This window comes from Thermobia domestica, chromosome 7 (assembly GCF_964235325.1).
Source record: "Thermobia domestica chromosome 7, izTheDome1.hap1.1, whole genome shotgun sequence".
In the NCBI taxonomy this organism is placed as follows: domain Eukaryota; kingdom Metazoa; phylum Arthropoda; class Insecta; order Zygentoma; family Lepismatidae; genus Thermobia; species Thermobia domestica.
Genome location: NC_137460.1, coordinates 122,088,044 through 122,108,372, shown reverse-complemented (window position 1 = coordinate 122,108,372; position 20,329 = coordinate 122,088,044). Strand labels below are relative to the sequence as shown.

General features: G+C 35.4%; 1 protein-coding gene across 4 annotated transcripts in view; it reads left to right on the top strand.

Annotated features, from left to right (window-relative positions):
* The window catches only part of LOC145690382 (uncharacterized), a 161,969-nt gene extending 142,292 nt beyond the window's left edge, over window positions 1–19,677 (top strand). For 2 of the 4 annotated variants that reach the window (XM_081765215.1, XM_081765216.1), the window contains exons 5-6: window positions 3,199–3,328; window positions 19,197–19,676. In XM_081765215.1, coding sequence (XP_081621341.1) covers window positions 3,199–3,328; window positions 19,197–19,357 — 291 coding nt within the window. In that variant the 3' untranslated portion in view covers window positions 19,358–19,676. Of the gene's footprint in view, window positions 1–3,198; window positions 3,329–19,196 lie in introns of all 4 variants that reach the window. The other 2 variants (XM_081765212.1, XM_081765213.1) reach the window with 2 other exon arrangements.
* Window positions 19,678–20,329: the final 652 nt, after the last annotated feature.

Here is a 20,329-nt window from a genome sequence, read left to right as displayed (position 1 = left end):
TCTTTTGTGTCCGTGGCCCCAGGTTCAATTCGTAGTGAAACAACATTTAAAAAAATTGTGATTCGGATTACACTCGTCATACGGAGAAGAAAAGAGGTACGAAACTTGAACAAACAGTAATGCATAGGGATGCGCACGAGACGAGTCGAGACAGGATTTTCGTGACAAAATTCGAGTCGAGACACGGCTCTTCCAATAGGAAAATATACATTTTTCGAGTCGAGACATCACTTTTACAGCATATTTTCGAGACGAGACAGCCACAAATCTTGTCTCGTGCTCATCCCAAGTAATGCACTGAGAAAGTTCACAGAATTACATAGTTTATTAGTATATTTATAGAATATTCTACGTTGCGTGCGTAAAAAAATGTAATGCATGGAACATATATCGTCGTTGGGATATCTAAAAAAATACGATATTGAAATCTTTAAGTTTAACGTCCCACGATTATGCCCGTCAGGCTAAGAGAGACGATGATTAAAGCAAGTGAATAATGATGGAAGAGTTGGTGGAATGAGAAAGTGGGAGGAAACGGGAGTACCCCGAGAAAACCCACAAGCACGATGTTGTTCACCACAACCTTACTTGGCCGGGATCGAACCAGGAACCAAATTACGATATTAAGTACCAGAGGCAATCAAATTACGATATTAAGTTAATACGGGTATCTTATATGATTTCACGTATACCGATCGCTGTAAGAAACGTAGGTAACGGAGGCTTCATTACTGGGATATCAAGTAGATGAGAACACGGAACTCAAGGCGAAAGCAAATTTGCCACACTACCAGAAGGAGAAAGTTGAGATGATTAAAACAATAAAAACTAAGGAACACGAATTGGTTTTTCCCATGAGAATATGTTTTAATAACGTATTGTACTGTACCATACACATAAAAGAGTGTATAACAAATTAACCATTTTGCTGATTTATGTTCAGTAGATATGTACCATAATCAACGAACAGGATAGTAGACCTGTGCAGAAAATTCTAATCACATTCCGGAAGATGCTCTTACAGAGTTGTTTGTCGGATTGTATAGACAGAAGATTTTAGTTAGGATGCACTTGTGCATTTATACAAAGATTGGCAGTAAAAGTTGCAGACCTTGAGAGAAGATATTATTCGGATATAACAAAAGATGAAAAAGAAAAAAAGTCGACAAGGAAGGATAGTATTATGACAGGGATGTATTTTCTTCTATTGGCTGAGGAAAGCTTAGTTTAACTATCCTTGAATTTTAATTTAATGTTCACTAACAATATAAAATTACTATGCTTAAGAATATAATTATTTAAAACTAAAATTATGACGTTCTGTGTATTAACGCCGTATCGTATATAATTAAGTTTTCTAACGCTGTATTGCGTGGTTCTTTGTCAAGAATCTCGTTTGTTATGATCATGTTAATTGTGTGTTTTAGTGTAAATACATTAGTTTCATACTATTGTTTTTGAAATTTTATTCTGAGACTAACCTCTCAGAATTAGAAGGTTCTTTTTTGTTTCTGATTATTGTTGTTAGACTTTGTAATGCAAGGTGACCAGAACTTTTACTTTCAAAAACGGGACGCATACGAATCGGCGACGATGGGGGGGGGGGGGTGACTTCCACATTGCATTTTGGGACTCAGCAGTGTTTTCAGTTTACAAAATACACAAGTAAGAATGATAACACAGCGTTTCTAACTTAAGTACTACCCAAAAATACTTTTAACTACTTCAACACTCAGAATTCCCACTCAATTCCCACTTGAACCACAGAACACTCAATTCTCATTTGAATATTCAAATTTCTAGACACGACTGGACCTTCCCAATGAGAGTTGGTAGTTAAGAGTGTAGAATTAGCATTGGCCATTTATATTTTGAATAATAATTACGGTACACCTGGGTCATGTTTGCTTAAAAACGGGACATTTAGGCGTCCCGTTTGAGAATCAGAAAAAAACGGGACAACGATTGAAAATAAGGGACTGTCCCGGCTAAAACGGGATGTCTGGTCACCTTGTTGTAATGTCCGTTTCAAAAATATGTTATAAGAACGTAACTTACAAGATATTTGATACTTTCCATTGTAACTTTCCTTTTAATAGACTTAAATCTGATTTGAACTTCTGAGTGAGCGAAACAGTACCTTTATTGTAAAAATTGTTACTCGTTATTATTTTTTTTAAAATAAATGTATTGTTTTGCTCACTCAGTAATTTAAATCAGATTTAAGATGCTTGAGTATACTAGGATATAGACTGCTGTTGTGTTACTTTTCAAGCATTTTGTTCTGAATATTAGTATGTAATCGCAGATACAGTACCGTTCATAAGTATTTGCTAATAATGATATTGGAATTTTTAGTTTGCCTATACTGTGTTTTTGTATATAAACATATTCTACTGTTTTTAAAGATGCTGGAAAACTTATACAGTATGTTGGTTGAAACATACTTTGAAATACTACAACAATGGTTACATTAAGAAGTAAGTCGTTATTCAGGTATTATGCTAAACTGATAAACATATTACGGACGTAAGTTAAAATGATGTCTCGAAATATTATTTCCACTTTTCATTGAATATTAGGAACTCATTCATTAGTAACATAACAATAAAACCAAAGGTGAGCTCCGTGGCTAAGCGGTTAGCGTAAGCGCCTTTGGTGTGGGAGACCCGGGTGGAGATCATGTGGTTCGGATTCCACGTAAATCAGTAGGCCTCGTCTCATATACCCTCGCTACTGAAAGGGACGTTAAACTCAAAATCAACTCAAAACCAAAGAAATAACTTTCTACTTCATAATTTGTATGCTAATTTTGGAGTTACCATCCAAGCAGTACTTATAACTTCCAAATTAATTATTTTTCTTCGATTAAATGTAACTGTATAATCTTCGACAGAAGAAAACAGCAGGTACCATATATACCAAACATATACTTTTGTCGATGGCTGTACAAATTCTAGCTGCTAAGACAAAGACGATCGGACTCAGTGATAAAGTACTCTCAGCCCAGTAATTGCCTAATACTGAATGTGAAATTCGGAACAATGAATTTAGGACATCCAACCGAAGATCTTTCTATGGTATTAAATATTTATCAGTGCTACCGTATATATATATTACTATTGGATGATTACTATTATTTGTCTTTTTTTTCTTATTGTGGTTAATGCATATTACTGACTTCTCTTTTCTGATTAGGGTATTCGATTATTGGTCCTTCCATGGCTAATCTACAAAGTAGGAATGATTCTCCTTTTGACAGCGTTTGTAGTAATACTTCTAATTGCTAGAGAATTTCTAGGGGGTGCTGCAGTAATTGGTTTGACAGGTTAGTAATTTCTTAACAGGTTTTAGCGCACACTGACTACTTTAGACCAGGATTCCTCAACCTGGAGATCATGAGCGGAGGTGAAAACTATAAATGTAATTTGGATCTAGTACGATGATAATTTCGAATTGCTTATTTTCATAGACGTATTTTTTAATGTCCATACTTCTTGTTAAATATACTGGATTGGAATAAAAGAGAAATAAAGCTGGTGAGAAACTGGATATCAAAATATAAGAATAATACAAAGACAATAAAATAAATATATTAAAGTAGAAACCAAAATGAAAGCTACACATATATACCTCTGTAAGCGACCAGTAACAATAGTGAAAAACTTATTACAACAACAAATATTTATGGGGGTCACTGGCAAAAGGATGTGATACAAGGAGGCTGTGATATGAAAGAAGTTGAAAACCCCTTATTTAGACCAATAATCTTTGTCTTACAGATAGAGGACTGACTTATAGTAATGTTCACAGCCAAGCGTCAATTGCTTATTGCTTGGCTTTTTTAAATTATTATTATTTAATAGATGTCTTACAGAAGGCTCCCAACTTTGGAAACAGGCTAACATTATTCCAATCTATAAATCTGGCACTAAATCTGATGTATGCTCCTATAGAACCATTTTTCTTCTTTCTCCGTTCACTTTTTTTTATTTTTTATTTTTTTTTACGAAAAGATCATTAAGGACAGACTTTACAAGTTCACAGCCCCTTATTTGAGCACTGCACAACGTGACTTCCTGCAGCAGAAATCATGCCTTACTAACCTATCAGAATCTCTTATTCATGCTATAAATTGTGTTTCAGAAACTTCTCAACTGGTTGTAATATACTTAGATTTTTCAAAACCTTTCGTAAAATTGACATCCATCTGGTTCTTTACAAGCTATTCAACGAATTTAATTTTCGTGACAAATTCCTGTCTCTACTAAAGAATTATCTTGCTGATCGTATGCAACGTGCTGTTGACCTGCTAAAAGCATCATCCAGATTGGTCCCAGTTCTTTCTCGGGTTCCCCAGGGTAGTGTTCTAGAACCACCGATATTTCTTCTTTACATGGACGATCTTCCTTCCTTCCTTCTTCTTCTTCTTCTTCTTTTTATACATCATCTACGAACATTCTTCTCTTTGCTGACGATTGTAAAATTTTCTATAAAATGTCTGCCGTAGAGATACCCTACGACTTCAACTTCTGACTGGACTTGGAATTGAAAACTAAACCCTCAAAAATGTTTCACTCTTAGTATTTCTTTGAAGAAAAATAAAATTTATCACAGATATTATATTGATAACAGTCCTATCGAAAGACTTACTACACACAAAGACCTCGGAGTATTATTCGATGAGAAACTTACATGTGCTGATCACATCATTCTTATTGTGAAGAATGCTATGATAATATTGGGTATTCTTTACGATTTACTGAAATTCTTAACCTCAAATCACTCAGTATTTTCAAGTGAGCGGAAGTTTTTCTGTGTCCTAAAATTGAATATTGCTCATCGATATTTGAATATGGACTGTGCTTCAAACTTATCTCGTTTTGATTCTGTCCTTAGCTGTTTTTTTGCCATTATCGAACAAAGAGTTCCTTCAGTGCGTAATCTTAATAAAACACAGCTAATAAACGAACTTAATATTCAATAAAACACAGCTAATAAACGAACTTAATATTCAGATTCCACTTGCTCGATGCATGGTGGCATATTTGCTGTTTCTTCATAAAATTATCAATGGGAAGATTAACTCCCAATTATTGGTATCCGTACTTTCAATTTTCGCGTACCTTCTCATCTTACTCACAGTCATAGATTACCAACCATACAATGTTACTTATACTTCAGGCGACATCATTGTATTATAGTTTATATCAGATATTAATATTTTTGACTCTGAATATAATTTTAGAAACAAATTAAAGTCTCTGTAAATGTAGTACATATATGTGTTTTTATTTTTTAAATTTTATATATTTTTTTTTTCTTTTTTGTTATTTGTAATATACATCGTTACATTGTTTCAGTGTAAAATGGACATAGCTATGTATCTGAAACATTTATAAATAAATAAAAATAATTACAATCATCCCTTTTATATTTAAGAGTACTATAGGAATAAGAAATTGCATCTCAAATCAACTACACGTCGAGGTCCTATGTCATATGAATGTTGTTAGCAACTGCAATATGATCATTTTGCTGTCTTGTTTGATAATCCAGTGAGAAAATGTAGCTTTCATCGTTAGTATAGTATCGGAGCCAGGATTGCTTGGTGCAAACGGAAACAATTTACGAACTACTTATATATTGTTCAATGACAAATTAAAAATGGTGTATTTATAATTTTTTGCACTACGTTTTGTTGCTTTGTTTTCAGATTAATTTTGTTATATGATTTATATACTTTTATACTATATATATATATATATATATATATATATATATATATATATATATATATATATATATATATATATATATATATATATATATATATATATATATATATATACATACACAGGGTTGTCGTGTATCAATGACGGAAAATTCGGGAGATGAATCTACAGGTAAAAACAAACAAAAAATGTCATATTAACATTGGGTGAATGCGGCTTCGTTTGGACGCTAGAGGCGTCTGAAATGTGATCTTCCGAGGCGGCAATTTGCAATATCGCAAGAACGGAGAGAAATACGAATGTTGGGTCAAAAGATATCAAAGGAAACCCCATCCGAAGAATCCAATTATGCATAAGTGATGGCGAAACAGTGGCGGCGCTAGAGGGGGGCACAGAGAAAGTGAATGAAACATGGAGAAAAGTGAACAATTTACACTGAAAAATTGTAGGAGGGGATGTTACTTTGAACATGCAGCAACAAATGTTAATGAACAAAGGCAACAATGGCTACGCTGTAGGGACACTATGGGAGACGGAATGTAGGAATAAATTATCTTTGTAACGGAGAGAAATAGGAATGTCGGGTCAAAAGATACCAAAGGAAACCCCATCCGAAGAATCCAATTATGCACAGGTACTGCGGAACAGTGGCGGCGCATGGGAGCTACAAAGAAACTGTTAAATACTCTTAGTGATGATAAGTGCAAATTGTACAAAACACGTACGGAGGATGAGGCCCAGTGTACTGTAAAAACAAAAAGTACTGTGCTTACCGTGGTCAACATAATGCAGTCTTAAAGAAGGTGTTCAATATGTCCTTCTTGTTCTTCGAGACTAACAGTTACACAATGACGTATGGATTCTCTGACTTTTGGCAATAACGCTGGAGTTTGCGTAGTGTCGCAAATGCAGATCATTCTTCAAGTAACTCCACAGAAAAAAGGCTGGGGTATTCAGATCGGGTGAACGTGGGGGACATACTCCTTTGCTTCCATGATCTATCTACCTGCGTGGAAATTTTTCGTTCAGATATGCACGAATAGTGGGACATGAATAAACCACATACACTGTCGTGTCCTTAGTGACACGTCTTTATGTAGAATCGGTAGGACCTAGATCAGAAACTGGAGATACGATATTGCTTGCGTTCAATCGGTGTGGTAAAAGTGTTGTTTCACAACGTCATCATCAATAATACCAGCCAACACATGGAATTGAAAGCGCTGATGATGCTCCGTCTCTACAATTGCATGCGGGTTGTTGGGTGTCCATCGATGGTCATTGCGAACATTTGTGATGCCATCCCGTATGAATGTCTCATCCGAGAAGAACATCTGTGCTAGAACTTTTCTCCGCGTTTCATTCACTTTCTTTGTGCCCCTTGGGTCGCCACTGGTTCGTCGTTACTTATGCATAATTGGATTCTTCGGATGGGTGTTCCTTTGAAATCTTCTTACCCAATATTCCTATTTCTCTCCGTTATACAGATACTGTATTCCTACATTCCGCCTCTCATAGTGTCCCTACAGCGTAGGCATTGTTGACTTTGTTTATTAACATTTGTTGCTGCATGTTCAAAGTAACATCCCCTCCTACAATTTTTCAGTGTAAATTGTTCACTTTTCTCCATGTTTCATTCACTTTCTTTGTGCCCCCCTCTAGCACCGCCATTGTTTCGCCATCACTTATGCGTAATTGGATTCTTCGGATGGAGTTTTCTTTGATATATTTTGTCCTGACATTCGTATTTCTCTCCGTTCTTCCGATATTGCAAATTGCCGCCTCGGAAGGTGACATTTTAGACGCCTCTAGCGTCTAAACGAAGCCGCATTCACCCAATGTTCATATGACATTTTTTTGTTTGTTTTTACCTGTAGATTCATGTCCCGAATTTTCCGTCATTGATGCACGACCACCCTGTATATTATGACATATATAGTTAATCAATATTGATACACATTGAAATGTATACTAGTTTAACAGACAATAAAACGAAAATGGTAGAGCACGAAGTTCCTGATTCGATCCCAACTTGCACAAAGATTTTCGGGTAGACAAACAGTGTGAGCGTGGGTGTTTTCCCCCATTTTCTTGATTCCACCATTTCATTTATTCTGATCATCATCGTCTCCTTTAGGTTATCCACCATAATCGTGTGACTTTAAATTAAAAGATTTTTATTTCATATATAGTATTTTTGACGAAGCTAATTAGAAAGGTAGCAAAATGATCATCATGCTGTAATAATAATCAAAAAAACGTGATAGATATAAGTGAATGTTAATCATCAGCATCATGATAAGAATTCTACCTTTATTAGTGGGTAATTTGCCGCAACTGAGAAGCTTCCATGCTCCACGGTCTCCAGGTAACTTCTTCATGTGCCACTTTTCTGTTTTAATATCGTTCATCCATTGTAGCCTCCTTCGATCTCCCTCTCTTTCCTACCACTATACCCTCTAGTACGCCCCTCATTATACAGTTTCTTCTTAACCAATGTTCCAACCAGTTTCTCTTTCTCTTTTCAATAATATCTAAAACTGTTCTTTTCTCTACCACCATTTCTAACACCCTTTTATTCGTTTTCCGCTCGACCCACCTAATTCTCTCTATTCTTCTCCACACCCACATTTTGAAAGCTACAAGTCCTTTTTCATCATTTTTGCATAATGTCCATGTTTCTACTCCATACAGTAGGGCCAGGTTTCTAGGCCCTACTACACAGCCACAGGAAGAATTTTATGAGACTTTTTTCGCAATTCTTTATTCAAGATCTCACAAAATAGACTTTTCTTCCTGCTAAAAGCTTCTTTCGCCATTAATATCCTTGTCTTATTTCACGTTTGCACTTCATATCATCACTAACAAAACTACCCAGGTATCGAAAACTAGTCATCTTTTTTTATTATTATTATTTTCTCCCGTCCTACTTCTTCATTTGACATCCACCGCTTCGTTCCAATCACCATAACTTTTGTTCTTGTAACATTTTTCATCCCATATTCTTCACAGCCCTTCCTCGAATTTTCTAACATCTTATTGATTTTCTTGAGATTCCGCAACAAGTGACATATCATCTGCAAACCGTATATACCTAGTCAAGTCAAGTCATTCTACCTCCTACCGAAATATCTCTTGATAATGTAGGTTCTTTTTCATATTTCTCTTCTAGATATATATTAAATAATGTTTGCGAGAGATAACATCGTGAAAGGTTAAACAAGTCACCTCCCTCTATCCTTTATTGTAGGTTCTAAAAAATGTGTAATTTTCCCCAGGCGTCAAAGTGTGTAGTTTTCCCTAGGTTCCATTATATTAATTAACTCGTGTTTGCATCATGGCTGACAGTGGCAAATTTATAATTTCTTCAAAGGAGCCCAGAGCAGGTTTGACTGAACTGCATTGTGAATTTGTTTATTTTAGAACCACTCTTAGGGTGCTATTTTATTGAATAATCCAAATTGCAGTTGGATTACAACTGAAGGGTAAGGGGAAAAACAAGGAATGTCCATGTGTATTCTTTACCGGGTGCTTTGTCCTATCTGTTGGTGACTCTTGCTACTATTTGATTGTATATGCCAAGCATGGGTAGATGTAGAAATGTCCATGTAAAAGGGGCAAACAAATTGAGTAACTCTATCAATATTTTACTTAGTTTTCAATGTTAAAGCTCCATTTTCTCGAAAATGCAATTTTGCGACATTCCTTCTTTTTTCCTCTTACAATTCAACTATCCTTTTAGAAACAAAATTGGAAAACTTACCAAGCTAGCAGCTAAAAAAAGTTTTTAGCAACAATATTGTGTTTTGATTTAAAATAAAATTTTGAAATGTTACACACTTTACCAGTAGTCTCAAGGGAAACAACTCTAACAAATGTGGGAGAGATGTGTGTGTGTGTGTGTGTGTGTGTGTGTGTGTTAGCCAACAAACTATCTTCTTTAAGTTTTAATTTTTAAATTGTGATGTTTCCAAGAGTGAAAATCCTACTGTGCGATCTAACGTACTGCAAACTTTTGACACCACTTTTCCATAGAACCTTTTAAGGTTTCAAAGCTGAAAATAAAGGAAAATAATCAAAGAAACGTAAAGATTCTAACCATATAACTATTTTTACTTGATTATTTTGATTTTAAAAAAGGGGGTTAAAAAGAATAATGACGATCGTTAGGAGGCTTACAGAAAGTTTGGGGAGCTCTCACAGAAAATTTATCTAGATCATAAAATTTATGGGCGACACTACTCAAAGAAGACTAGTAAGCAGATGGATTTAAAAATTTGAAGAAAATCATAACCGATTCAGAAATTCGGTGAAAATCATAAAATAATTTTAAAAAGCGCTAAAAGTAAGAAAATTATTTTTAAAAGGCATTAAAAATTACTACTATAAAAAAGTTTTGAAGACTGTACCAAGCTAAACAGTTATTGCCTAATATAAAATTTCAGTTGCAATGATAATTTTATTTATCATTAATTTGTCAGACTTCGCACATACTTCAAAAAAAAATATATAGGGGAGAGTTCCCGAAGTTGGACCGGTTCCTAGATTGGACCGCCTTATATTTTGAAAAGTAAATATATTTGAAATATAAGAGTTAGCTACACTGTTTGCAGATAAGGGAAGGAACTCTTTGTTTACAGTTTCGCGCCACCTGCACGCAGTGAAGGTGAGAACGGCGAACGTGTATGTTATGCAGATCTGTTAGTCCTGGGATCGCAATTTAACTTACATTATTAACAGGTAACTATCAAAGTTTTAATCTATACACGCGTCAAATGTATCCTTTTAACTACAACGTGATGCATGTGCTTTAATATTTCAATGTAATAGAAAATTTGAGAACACGGTTTTTTTGTTTCAACGTAGCAGTTGCCCAGTTTGAACCAGCACGTGTTGCCTGGATTGGACCGGTCCATTGCATGCAACCATTTTAAAATAATTTCGTGTAGAGTCTATGAATAATTTTAAATAAATTGTATTACCTTGGGTAACTGCAAATATATTAAAGATGTGTTTCTCCATTATTCCAGCTCAAGAATGGCCCAAAGAGGACAATATGGTCAATGGACGGAAGAGAAATTACAAATGGACAATGCTGCTTATCGAAATGGAGATTATGGTTTAAATGAATGCAGCAGAGTATATGGAGTTCCTAAAGTAACGATTAGGCGGCAGGCTCTTCAGAAAAATAGTATCGTTAATGGAACTAAGGGACTAGGAAGGCAGGCTACCTTCAACTCAGACATGGAGAGGACTCTTGCGGAGCACATGATAGCATTAGAAGAGTGTTCTTTTGGACTGACGATTACAGAAGTTCGGCGATTAGCGTTTGGCTTAGCAGAAAAATGTAGTGTTTCTCACACGTTCAATCGGGAGAAAGGTTTGACTGAAAAAAAGTGGTTCTATGCAATTATGAGAAGAAATCCTGAACTTTCTGTGCGTCGACCAGAAGCTACCTCATTACAGAGAGCAAAAGGATTTAACAGAGAAAATGTTGGACATTTTTTGATCTTCTGAAATGGAATGTGGACCAATTCCAAATCACAGCAGAGAGAATTTACAACGTGGATGAATCAGGATTCACTATTGTCCAGAAATATCTACCGAAAATAGTTGCTCAAAAAGGAAAACGTGAGGTAGGTGCTGTTACAAATGGAGGGGCGGAGTGAATACTACAATGGTTTGTGCAGTGAAAGCGGCAGGTGTCTACATACCCCCATGATAATATTTAAAGCCAAAAAGTGGAATAGTGATTTTGAGATTGGTGCCCCTGCAGTTAGCATTGTCAAGATTTCGGATACAGGATACATAAACTCTCATTTGTTTGTGGTATGGCTTGAACATTTTAGAAAAAATACAAACTGCAATAAAGAACATAAAGTCCTTCTTTTGCTTGATGGACATACGGTACCACACACAGCAAGAACTTAGCAGCTTGGGAATTTGCAAGAGAAAAGGACATTATTTTACTGCAGTTACCTGGTCACACTACGCACCGTTTGCAACCGCTTGAAGTTGCATTCTTTGGACCTTTGCAGACGTTTTTCGTCCAAGCTCAACAAAAGTTTTTAAATACCTACAAAGGACATCAAAACAAACAATCAAATATTCCAGCTCTTTTGAATGAAGCATACGGCAGAGCAGCTCAGTCGCTAATGCCCACAGTGCATTTCGTGCAGAGGGGATTTGGCCAGTTAATCGTCACGTTTTTGCAGACCATCTCTTTGCTCTATCCAATGCTTTCTGTTCTGATGGCAGTTCTCAACCAGGATGTGAATCTCCCAAAGAAGATCGTACAAAACACCAAAGCAAGTTATCAGCCATGCGAAGTCTAGAGTCAGAGCTCGAATTAGAAGACGACAGTGATCAGAACAAGGATTACGTGCCACCTGCCAAGAAACTAAAGAACTTCAAAAACACCTTATTACAGATATCCCCTTTACCAAAAGCAATAGATCAACCAGGACCAGCCGGGTCGCGAAGAGGCTAAGTAAAGCACAGAAGGCTGTTGTAATCACAAGTAGTGCTTACAAACTAGAGCTTGAACGTTCAGCCGCTAGAAGGAATAAGATGATCCAGAGGAAGAAGCAGTTGTTTCGAATCAATGAGAAGCAAACCAGTTGGTTTTTATCCCTATGTAAGAAAAACAGGCAAGAGGATGTGATTCAGTGCTTGAAATGCCGCCGTTGGGTCCACACTCGTTGTGCAAAGGTGAAACCAAGTAAAAAAAAATATATACTATTGTTCAACATGTAACGTTCCTCCTACTTCTTAAACACGCAAAGCACATGCAACTTTTCATTTTGCACACAATAGCAAATTGTGTTAAGACTTATTTCAGTTTCGTAATTGAGCAGTGAATATTACTTTTATTTTTTTTATTTCTTCATTACGTAAAGGTTCTGTAAAGGTAATAAATTTATCCTAACATTTATATTAATTGCACAAGCACTTCTGCGTTTCAATTGTCAAGTATTTTCTTTCATGTTTGAGAGTAAATTTAATTTATTCGTTAAAGCCTCTGCGAGGTCCATTCTAAGAAACGCATGGTTCAACGTAGGAAACTAGTTTCCTTAAATGGACCGATGTGAATAATTTAATTTTTCGGTAATAAATATGTTAATAATGAGTTTTTTGTTACAATATGCACACCATTTAAAAGCAGATACAACATATTTTGAAATTAAAACAACATTCTCTTATTTAATTGTGTATTGTCTAGTTTATATGGCAAATAGTGATGACTGGTTCAAACTAGGCAACTCTCCCCTATATATATTGATAATAGTGACATTTCAACACTTATTTATTTTTGTGCCTTTCAGTGCTGTTTTTTGTTCTCTAATCTTTAGCGCTTTTAAATTATTTTCTACTTGTTTGTGATTTTTGAAAAATAATTTCTGCTTTTAGCGCTTTTATTAATTCTATTAATAAGAAAATACTTTCATGTCAGTATTTTCTGGTTTTTATCGGTATTTTTTGAAGTTGATTTATATATATATATATATATATATATATATATATATATATATATATATATATATATATGCTTTTTTCCATATTTTATTATCCAAGTAGTTTAGATAGTAGTTAAGGTAGGACACTAACTATCTCCCTATAGAGCAACTCTCGGACTACGAATTATGCATGAACAAATATTTCACTTTTTGTTTTCACCCTCAAACCAGTATACACGTTGCGAAATTATATATGAACATACATATAATTGCGGTATATTAACACTCTCAGCCGCTGAGCAGTTTTATTCTCTAATTCCGAAGAATATTATTGGACACTGAGTAAATTTATGTGAGTCCACCACCGCGAAAATAAGTTCTTTCAAACAAGAAAAAAAAAAAACATCAAAATTAATACACCTATGTGGAGGATTTAAATTAAGAAGTTCAATAATATGCTGTATATAACAAGTTCAACACATACGTATTACAGTACTTGAAGTCTATTTATTTTTTAAAAAATTTTATTTTATAGACGTCTGTTTATGCAATAGTACACAAACTTACCCGACAATTGTATATCAGCACCTGCGTCTAGATATAGATCGAAAATACTACCGTACCTAGTGTATACGCAAGGATCATGTACACATGTTTATGTATCAGAAATGAACCTTACAACACTAATAATAAATAACCAATCATGAAAGAGCTCAAACATGGGTAATATGTTTAGCATGTATGCCTTTGGTGCGGGAGATCGCAGGTTGGGAAGCTTATTTGGTTCAAATTTCACGTTAAGCCTTATGTACATGTCTCATACAGTCTTGGTAGTGAAAATGGACACTAAACTCAAACTTAACCAACCAATATAGTTAAGTTCCCAAACGTAGTAAAGACAGGTAATAGATGAAGAAACATAATTGTATAATATGTAGAAGAAACATTCATATTAGCTGAAAGTTCTTCTTTGCACCAGTGGCGGATCCAGGGGGGGGGAGCGATCGGAGCAATCGCCCTCCCAGAAGAGGAAACTTTCTTATTATATATATATATATAAATAAAACCGATCCCAGACTTTGAAGCTCTTAAAAGTAGCTTTAAGTAGCAGTATTACAACCCCCCCCCCCAGAAGTCCGTTCTGGATCCACCCCTGCTTTGCAGAGTGACAATAGTCTTTGAAAACTATTTGAAACCTCTTTCCCCCAACCTTAGGGTACGCATTTCAACGAAAGTGTAGTGCTAAAAATTCGTAATCTTACCCTTCTCACCGAACTTGAACTTAAACCTTATTGGGTGTGTCAATATTCATCTCAGCCACCACGAATCTCTGAATTGGACATTAATATCGGTCGTTTTCAATAATTTTTAAATTCCTTCACTTCTCAACCCTACTACCCCAATCCCAAACTCTCATGCTGATATACTCAGACCATGTTGATAATATAACAGAAACATAAGTTACGCGATCGTCAAGTCATGTAGCACAAATCATCAACTTCGGTGGAGCAATCTAAGAGTTGACCGTCAAATATTATTAAATTTAATTTTTATGTATGTACAGATACGTCGCTTGCCCTTTAAAACGGTAGGACATGTATCTTTTTTTTTTTTTTTTTTTAAGTGAACAGTTTGCAAACCGAGTTTTATCTTCCTAAGTAGAGGGCTAGTGAGGTACTCAATTTTTCGCATAAATTATGTCCACCCACCATTTTACAATATACATTTTAATCTAGTGGTGAAATCCCTTGTGGATAAGCTGTTAACGTACGCGTCTTTGGCGTGAGAGACCCGGGTTCGATTCCCGGCGAGAGCTTATGTGGTTCGAATCTCATTTTACACTGTAGATCCGCGTCTCATATAACATCGCTACTGAAAGGGACGCTAAAAAATAACATAAATAAAAATAAATAATTCAGTGGTTCTCAAGCGTTTCGAGTCCAGCGCCATCTTGGGCGAATGCGATTGTTCTGACTGCCCCCTGTTATCTTAACCTAATGCATTCATACACAAGGCGGAATGTAAGACCTGACTAAGGAGCCAAAGAACTGGAAAAAGGCTTCAATTCTTAAAATCAGAAATGGTGGTCCATTTTTTTTTTTTAAAGAATTTCTTTGGATTCACCCCCTAAAATGGTTATATATGGGACTAAATTAAGCAAGGAGAAAAATTAGTTTCATTGAATAATATTAAATGGTGCCCCAAGCGACCTAAAATTTTGAATCAGATTACAATACATAGGGGGGGATTTTCGGGATCAGATTACAGTACATAGGGGGGAATTGGGAATAAACTCATGTAATTTAGAAACGGCTAAAAGGAATGCGAAGATACCCTGGGTAATAGAAATAGAAGAAGAAACATACCTAATTTTGTATAGTACTGTCATAGCGGCCATCTTCAAATCCACCATCTTGGATTCAGGTCAACATTTTCAAATAGGAAAAGGGTCATGTGACATCGTTTTGAGGTAGCGTTTTACCAGAAGCACAAATCTGGCACTATTTTAAAGATAGCTTTAGTCGTATAAAAATTATTACCTGTGAAAAGATTTCTCTTTTTCAGAGGTAATAATTCTTACACGACTAAAAGTAAAGGCGCTAAAAGAACGAAAGAGATATGCATGGCTTCAAAAGAAAGAGGAACGCCAAAGAAAATGCACTTCTGAAAATGATTTGTTGGCACTTTATACATCAAAAGACGTGGAGCAGTTCACGTAATGAAGAGAAAAACTAGTTGAGAATGTTAGAGAAAATGTAAATATGTACCCGGATTCTCCAAGAGATGTAAACGGGGTAAAACTAATTTTATTACTTTGTTGCTCTTTATCGATAAAAGGTCACTGATAGAGCTGCAATACATATTCTGACAGTGACGGCAGAAGCATTAGACCATAATGCAGAGGAACTAGTAATAAATAGGTTTTCCGTTCACCGATGCTGAGAGAAAATCCGTGGCGAAGTTGCACAGAACATCAAAAAACAATTTCAGAGTGCATCAAGTGTGTTAGTTGTGCATTGGGACGGAAAACTACTGCCGAATTTGACTGGCAGAGAGACTGTTGACAGATTATTATCAATAATTATTACAGGAGATGGTCATGAAAGACAAAGGGTGTTCCCATTTTGCCATCATCAAGAGAAAAACATATTGCTTCTACTATAGTACATTCGCTTAAAGAATGGAACTTGGTAAAGTTCGTGCAGGCAGTTTATTGTGACAGTACATCTTGCAATATGGGCCATGTCAACGATGCGTGCATTCTGCTACAGCAGAACCTCCAAAATAACCTTCTGCACCTTTCTTGTAAACACCACATTTATGAATTACATGTGTATTTGATAAGTGTCTTGTTTCGTTTGCATCTGGACCGGACGTTCCCCTATTGAAGTGTTTTCAGAATGAGTTGCTTAAAATGGATTGCACTAATTTTATTCCAGGAATTGATGATGATGATGTAAGGAACGATTTTTCCGATGTAAGAAATGAAGTGTTGAATTTTGCTATCAAACTTGTAGAAGCAAGGTACCACAGAGACGATTACAGGGATTTTTTAGAACTGGCCATCATATTCTTGGGTGGCATACTTCCTTGAGGAGTTCTCTTTCGTTTGCATGGAGCAATTCACCGTGTAAGATGGATGGGAAAAGCAATCTACTATTTAAAAATATTTCACTTTTGCCAACAATTTCGTTTAACGAAGCAAATAGAAACGGGTCTTCGGAGAGTATGCATTTTCTGATACGACTATATGTTCTGTTCAAGCTTGGCTTAAATGTGATCAAGCATCCCATTCACCATTACAAGACCTGCAATTTTTGAACGGTTTGTACAGTTATAGACAAATAGATGCTGAATTATCTGAAGTGGCTCTTTCTAAATTTTCACGCCAACTCTGGTACTTGACGGAGGAACACATAGCATTGTTTTTTTTTTTTGGATGATGTAATTACCATAATGGAAAAACAAAAAATGGTTGAATAAATTAAAACTGTAAAGGGAAACCGTGAAGCAGCAAAGAGGCTTGACGCAAGAGATGATATCATAAAATTTCTTGTGAAAATAGAAATTACTGATTTTGTTACAACAAACACACAAATTTTCCTCGAGAGATTTAAAATAAAGCAAAGGGTTTCTTGAGTTTGATCCGATATCATGGTCAAATAACAATGACTATCTTCAAGGAAAGACAATAGTTAAATTCATCCACGTAGCAAACGATGCAGCAGAAAGGGGAGTGTAACTAATAGAAGATTACGACAATGTTCTTACGTAAAATGAGGAGCAGAAACAGTTTCTTTTGCAGATAGTGAAGGCCCACAGACAATCTTTTCCTACATGCAACAAAAGTTAACTATCTAGCAAATAAGATACATAACTTATCAAACAACTACTACATAAATAAGGAATATTTCAATTTCTTCCAAGTTATAATTTTACTCTTTCCTCATAATGGTCTATAAATCATCTTGATGGAAAAACTTATTTGTAGTTCAAAGCGAAACAAGCAGTTTGTTTCAGTTTATATAAAAGACTTCCAAAATTCTTACAAATCTGTGTTCCATAACTACAATAAAATAACATTACATTGAAGTATCTTGTTTTTCACATATAAGAACTCTTAAATGAATATAGGTAACTTGAAAATAATACCAGATTTGTGTGTCTGGTGAAATGCGACCTCAAAAAGATAGGTCTCTTCCTGTTTAAAAATTATGACCTGAATCCAAGATGGCGGACTTCAAGATGGCTGCCATGATAATGCTATACAAGATTAGGTTGGTCTCTTCCTCTAGTCCCACTACATAAATTATCTTTCTATTACCTTAAGCCATTTCTAAATTACAAGAGTTTGTTCCAGCTTTTCCCCATATACTATGTATTGTAAACACATTCAAAACTTTAGGTCGTTTGGGACACCATATAAAATTATTCAATGGATCTAATTTTTCTCCTGGCTTAAATTGGTTCCATATGGAACCATTTTAGGGGAGGAGAATACTCTCCTTTTTTTTACCCCGAAAAGGTAATGTAATGTTGTTATACTTGTATAATGTTGTAATGTTCGATCTTATAATGCCGGTACATTAACAGCCCTCTCTAACCGAATTGGAGATGTGGCAATTTTGAGTCCAAGGAAATTCCTAAATTTATTTTTCCCCATATAAATATGGACCACCCTAATATATATATATAGTACGGCTACGATTTTCGGTACCAGGCTACGAATATATTTCTTCCTTTACCAGAATTAGTCTGTACAGTCGTAAATAGGCGAAAATCATGTGGCACATGCTGCCGTGGTAGCCGGAATCTATGAATCTTCCTTCTAAATGTGCTCGATTTTTCTCTCCATGTATAAAATAAAATGATTTTTTTGTCTATAATTTGTCTTACATTTGCCAATTTTCGTCTTACATATTTCTTTCATTCCTGCTATCAAACACCCCGTAAATAGACTATTGCACACCAATTGCACTTTTTTCCAGCGTCCCCTTTGGAAGTGAGAACGTAAATGTTGAGAACCACTGTTTTAATCCAAGTAACATGACAAAAATTTAGCTCAAGGTAGTTGATAATTTTATCCAATAAATTCATTTCAAACGATCTACCTCTCTTAGGAGAACTAGTGGGGGCTTAATTTAGATTTAAACAGCATCGGAAGTGTCACCTATTCATCTCACAGACCCCGAAAACTACCGATTCGACTCTAATATCGATAAGTTTCGATCATTTTTATGTATCTCCCCGGCCCCCTCCCCTAAGTTAGATCGTCAAAGTGAAATAATAAAAACCATCCCAGTCTCGAAAGTCATCTATGTTCAAAATTTGATCGACATAAACTCAGTCACTATAATTTTTATATAGATAGATTAGATAGATATATAAAGTGGCAGAAAATAATTCCCAGTCAGCATTTTAAGAAAATTTGGCAGAGTGGTTTCATACATATTCTTTCTTTGTTCTTTTCAATAACTTACACATGGATTTTTTTTTTCCTCAGCACTGAACATATACTTCTGGATTTGTATCTACAACCTATACCAACAACTTTATGAGTTGGAGAAGGAGCGTCTGAAGATTGCCAATGAAGAATGTATGAAGAAGTTGACTCTAGATGCCGCGGATCATCAACCATACGATAGAATGAACGGAGCAGCCTGAAGTTTAATAAAAGAATAAACTTGCATGTGTTTTACACCTGGGTGGCATTAATACTATAACAAACTGCCATAGAAACATCTACATTAATGCTTATAATAATTACGAGGAAATAATAATAATAATAATAATAATGAAACATTTTCCTGATATGAAAGAAATAAATTATAACATCTAATGACAGGTTCGGAAAGAAAAGTTTGTTGTAAGAGATGCCACTATATGAATACAGATATTACTGGCGAAGTGAAAGGCAATTAGCCAATTGATTGTCTACTTGTATGTGTGAACCGAAATAAATTATTACAAAAAGTAACATGATGTTTAATTACGAAAGCAATTTGAGAGGTAGGTACGACAACGGCTCTTACATTCTTGGCTTAACGGCATATTTCCTTCAATATTAAAACTTTTATATAAAATGAAATACACTGTGTCCTGACAATTAATGTGATTTTCAGTGTGAAAATACAATGGTGTTTTTCAGTATATCATAATCATGCTATTTGGTGTGACGTGCAAAGATTTTTCTTAATCTGGAAAGAAGTTTTGTTCTCCCTTTTGCAAGTAGGTAAGCGCACAATGCAAAACTTGAGGCTATCTGATCTTGAAAATGTGTCGTGAAAGTGATGTCTCATCTCACTGGCGTCTCTGGCATGTAAAATTTGGGGGGGACATCGAAGAAAGTTTATTTGTTATTCTGTCGTTAGTAAATAAATTAAATTAGAATGAAATATTGAATATTTTGTACTTCAAAATATTGGGGGGACGCGACCCCCTCGTCTCCCCGCCAGAGACGCCTATGTCTCATCTCAAAAAATGTAGAAGTAAATGAGCTCCTCAATATCTTTTCATACAGCGCTTTCAGCTAGGAGACGACGGCTGAAACTGTTAGTTTTAGTATCGCCGTTTGTAATCAGAGCATTCTTATTCAGCTGTAGCTAATAGTATTTGAGTAAACGGGTTGTTTTTTTG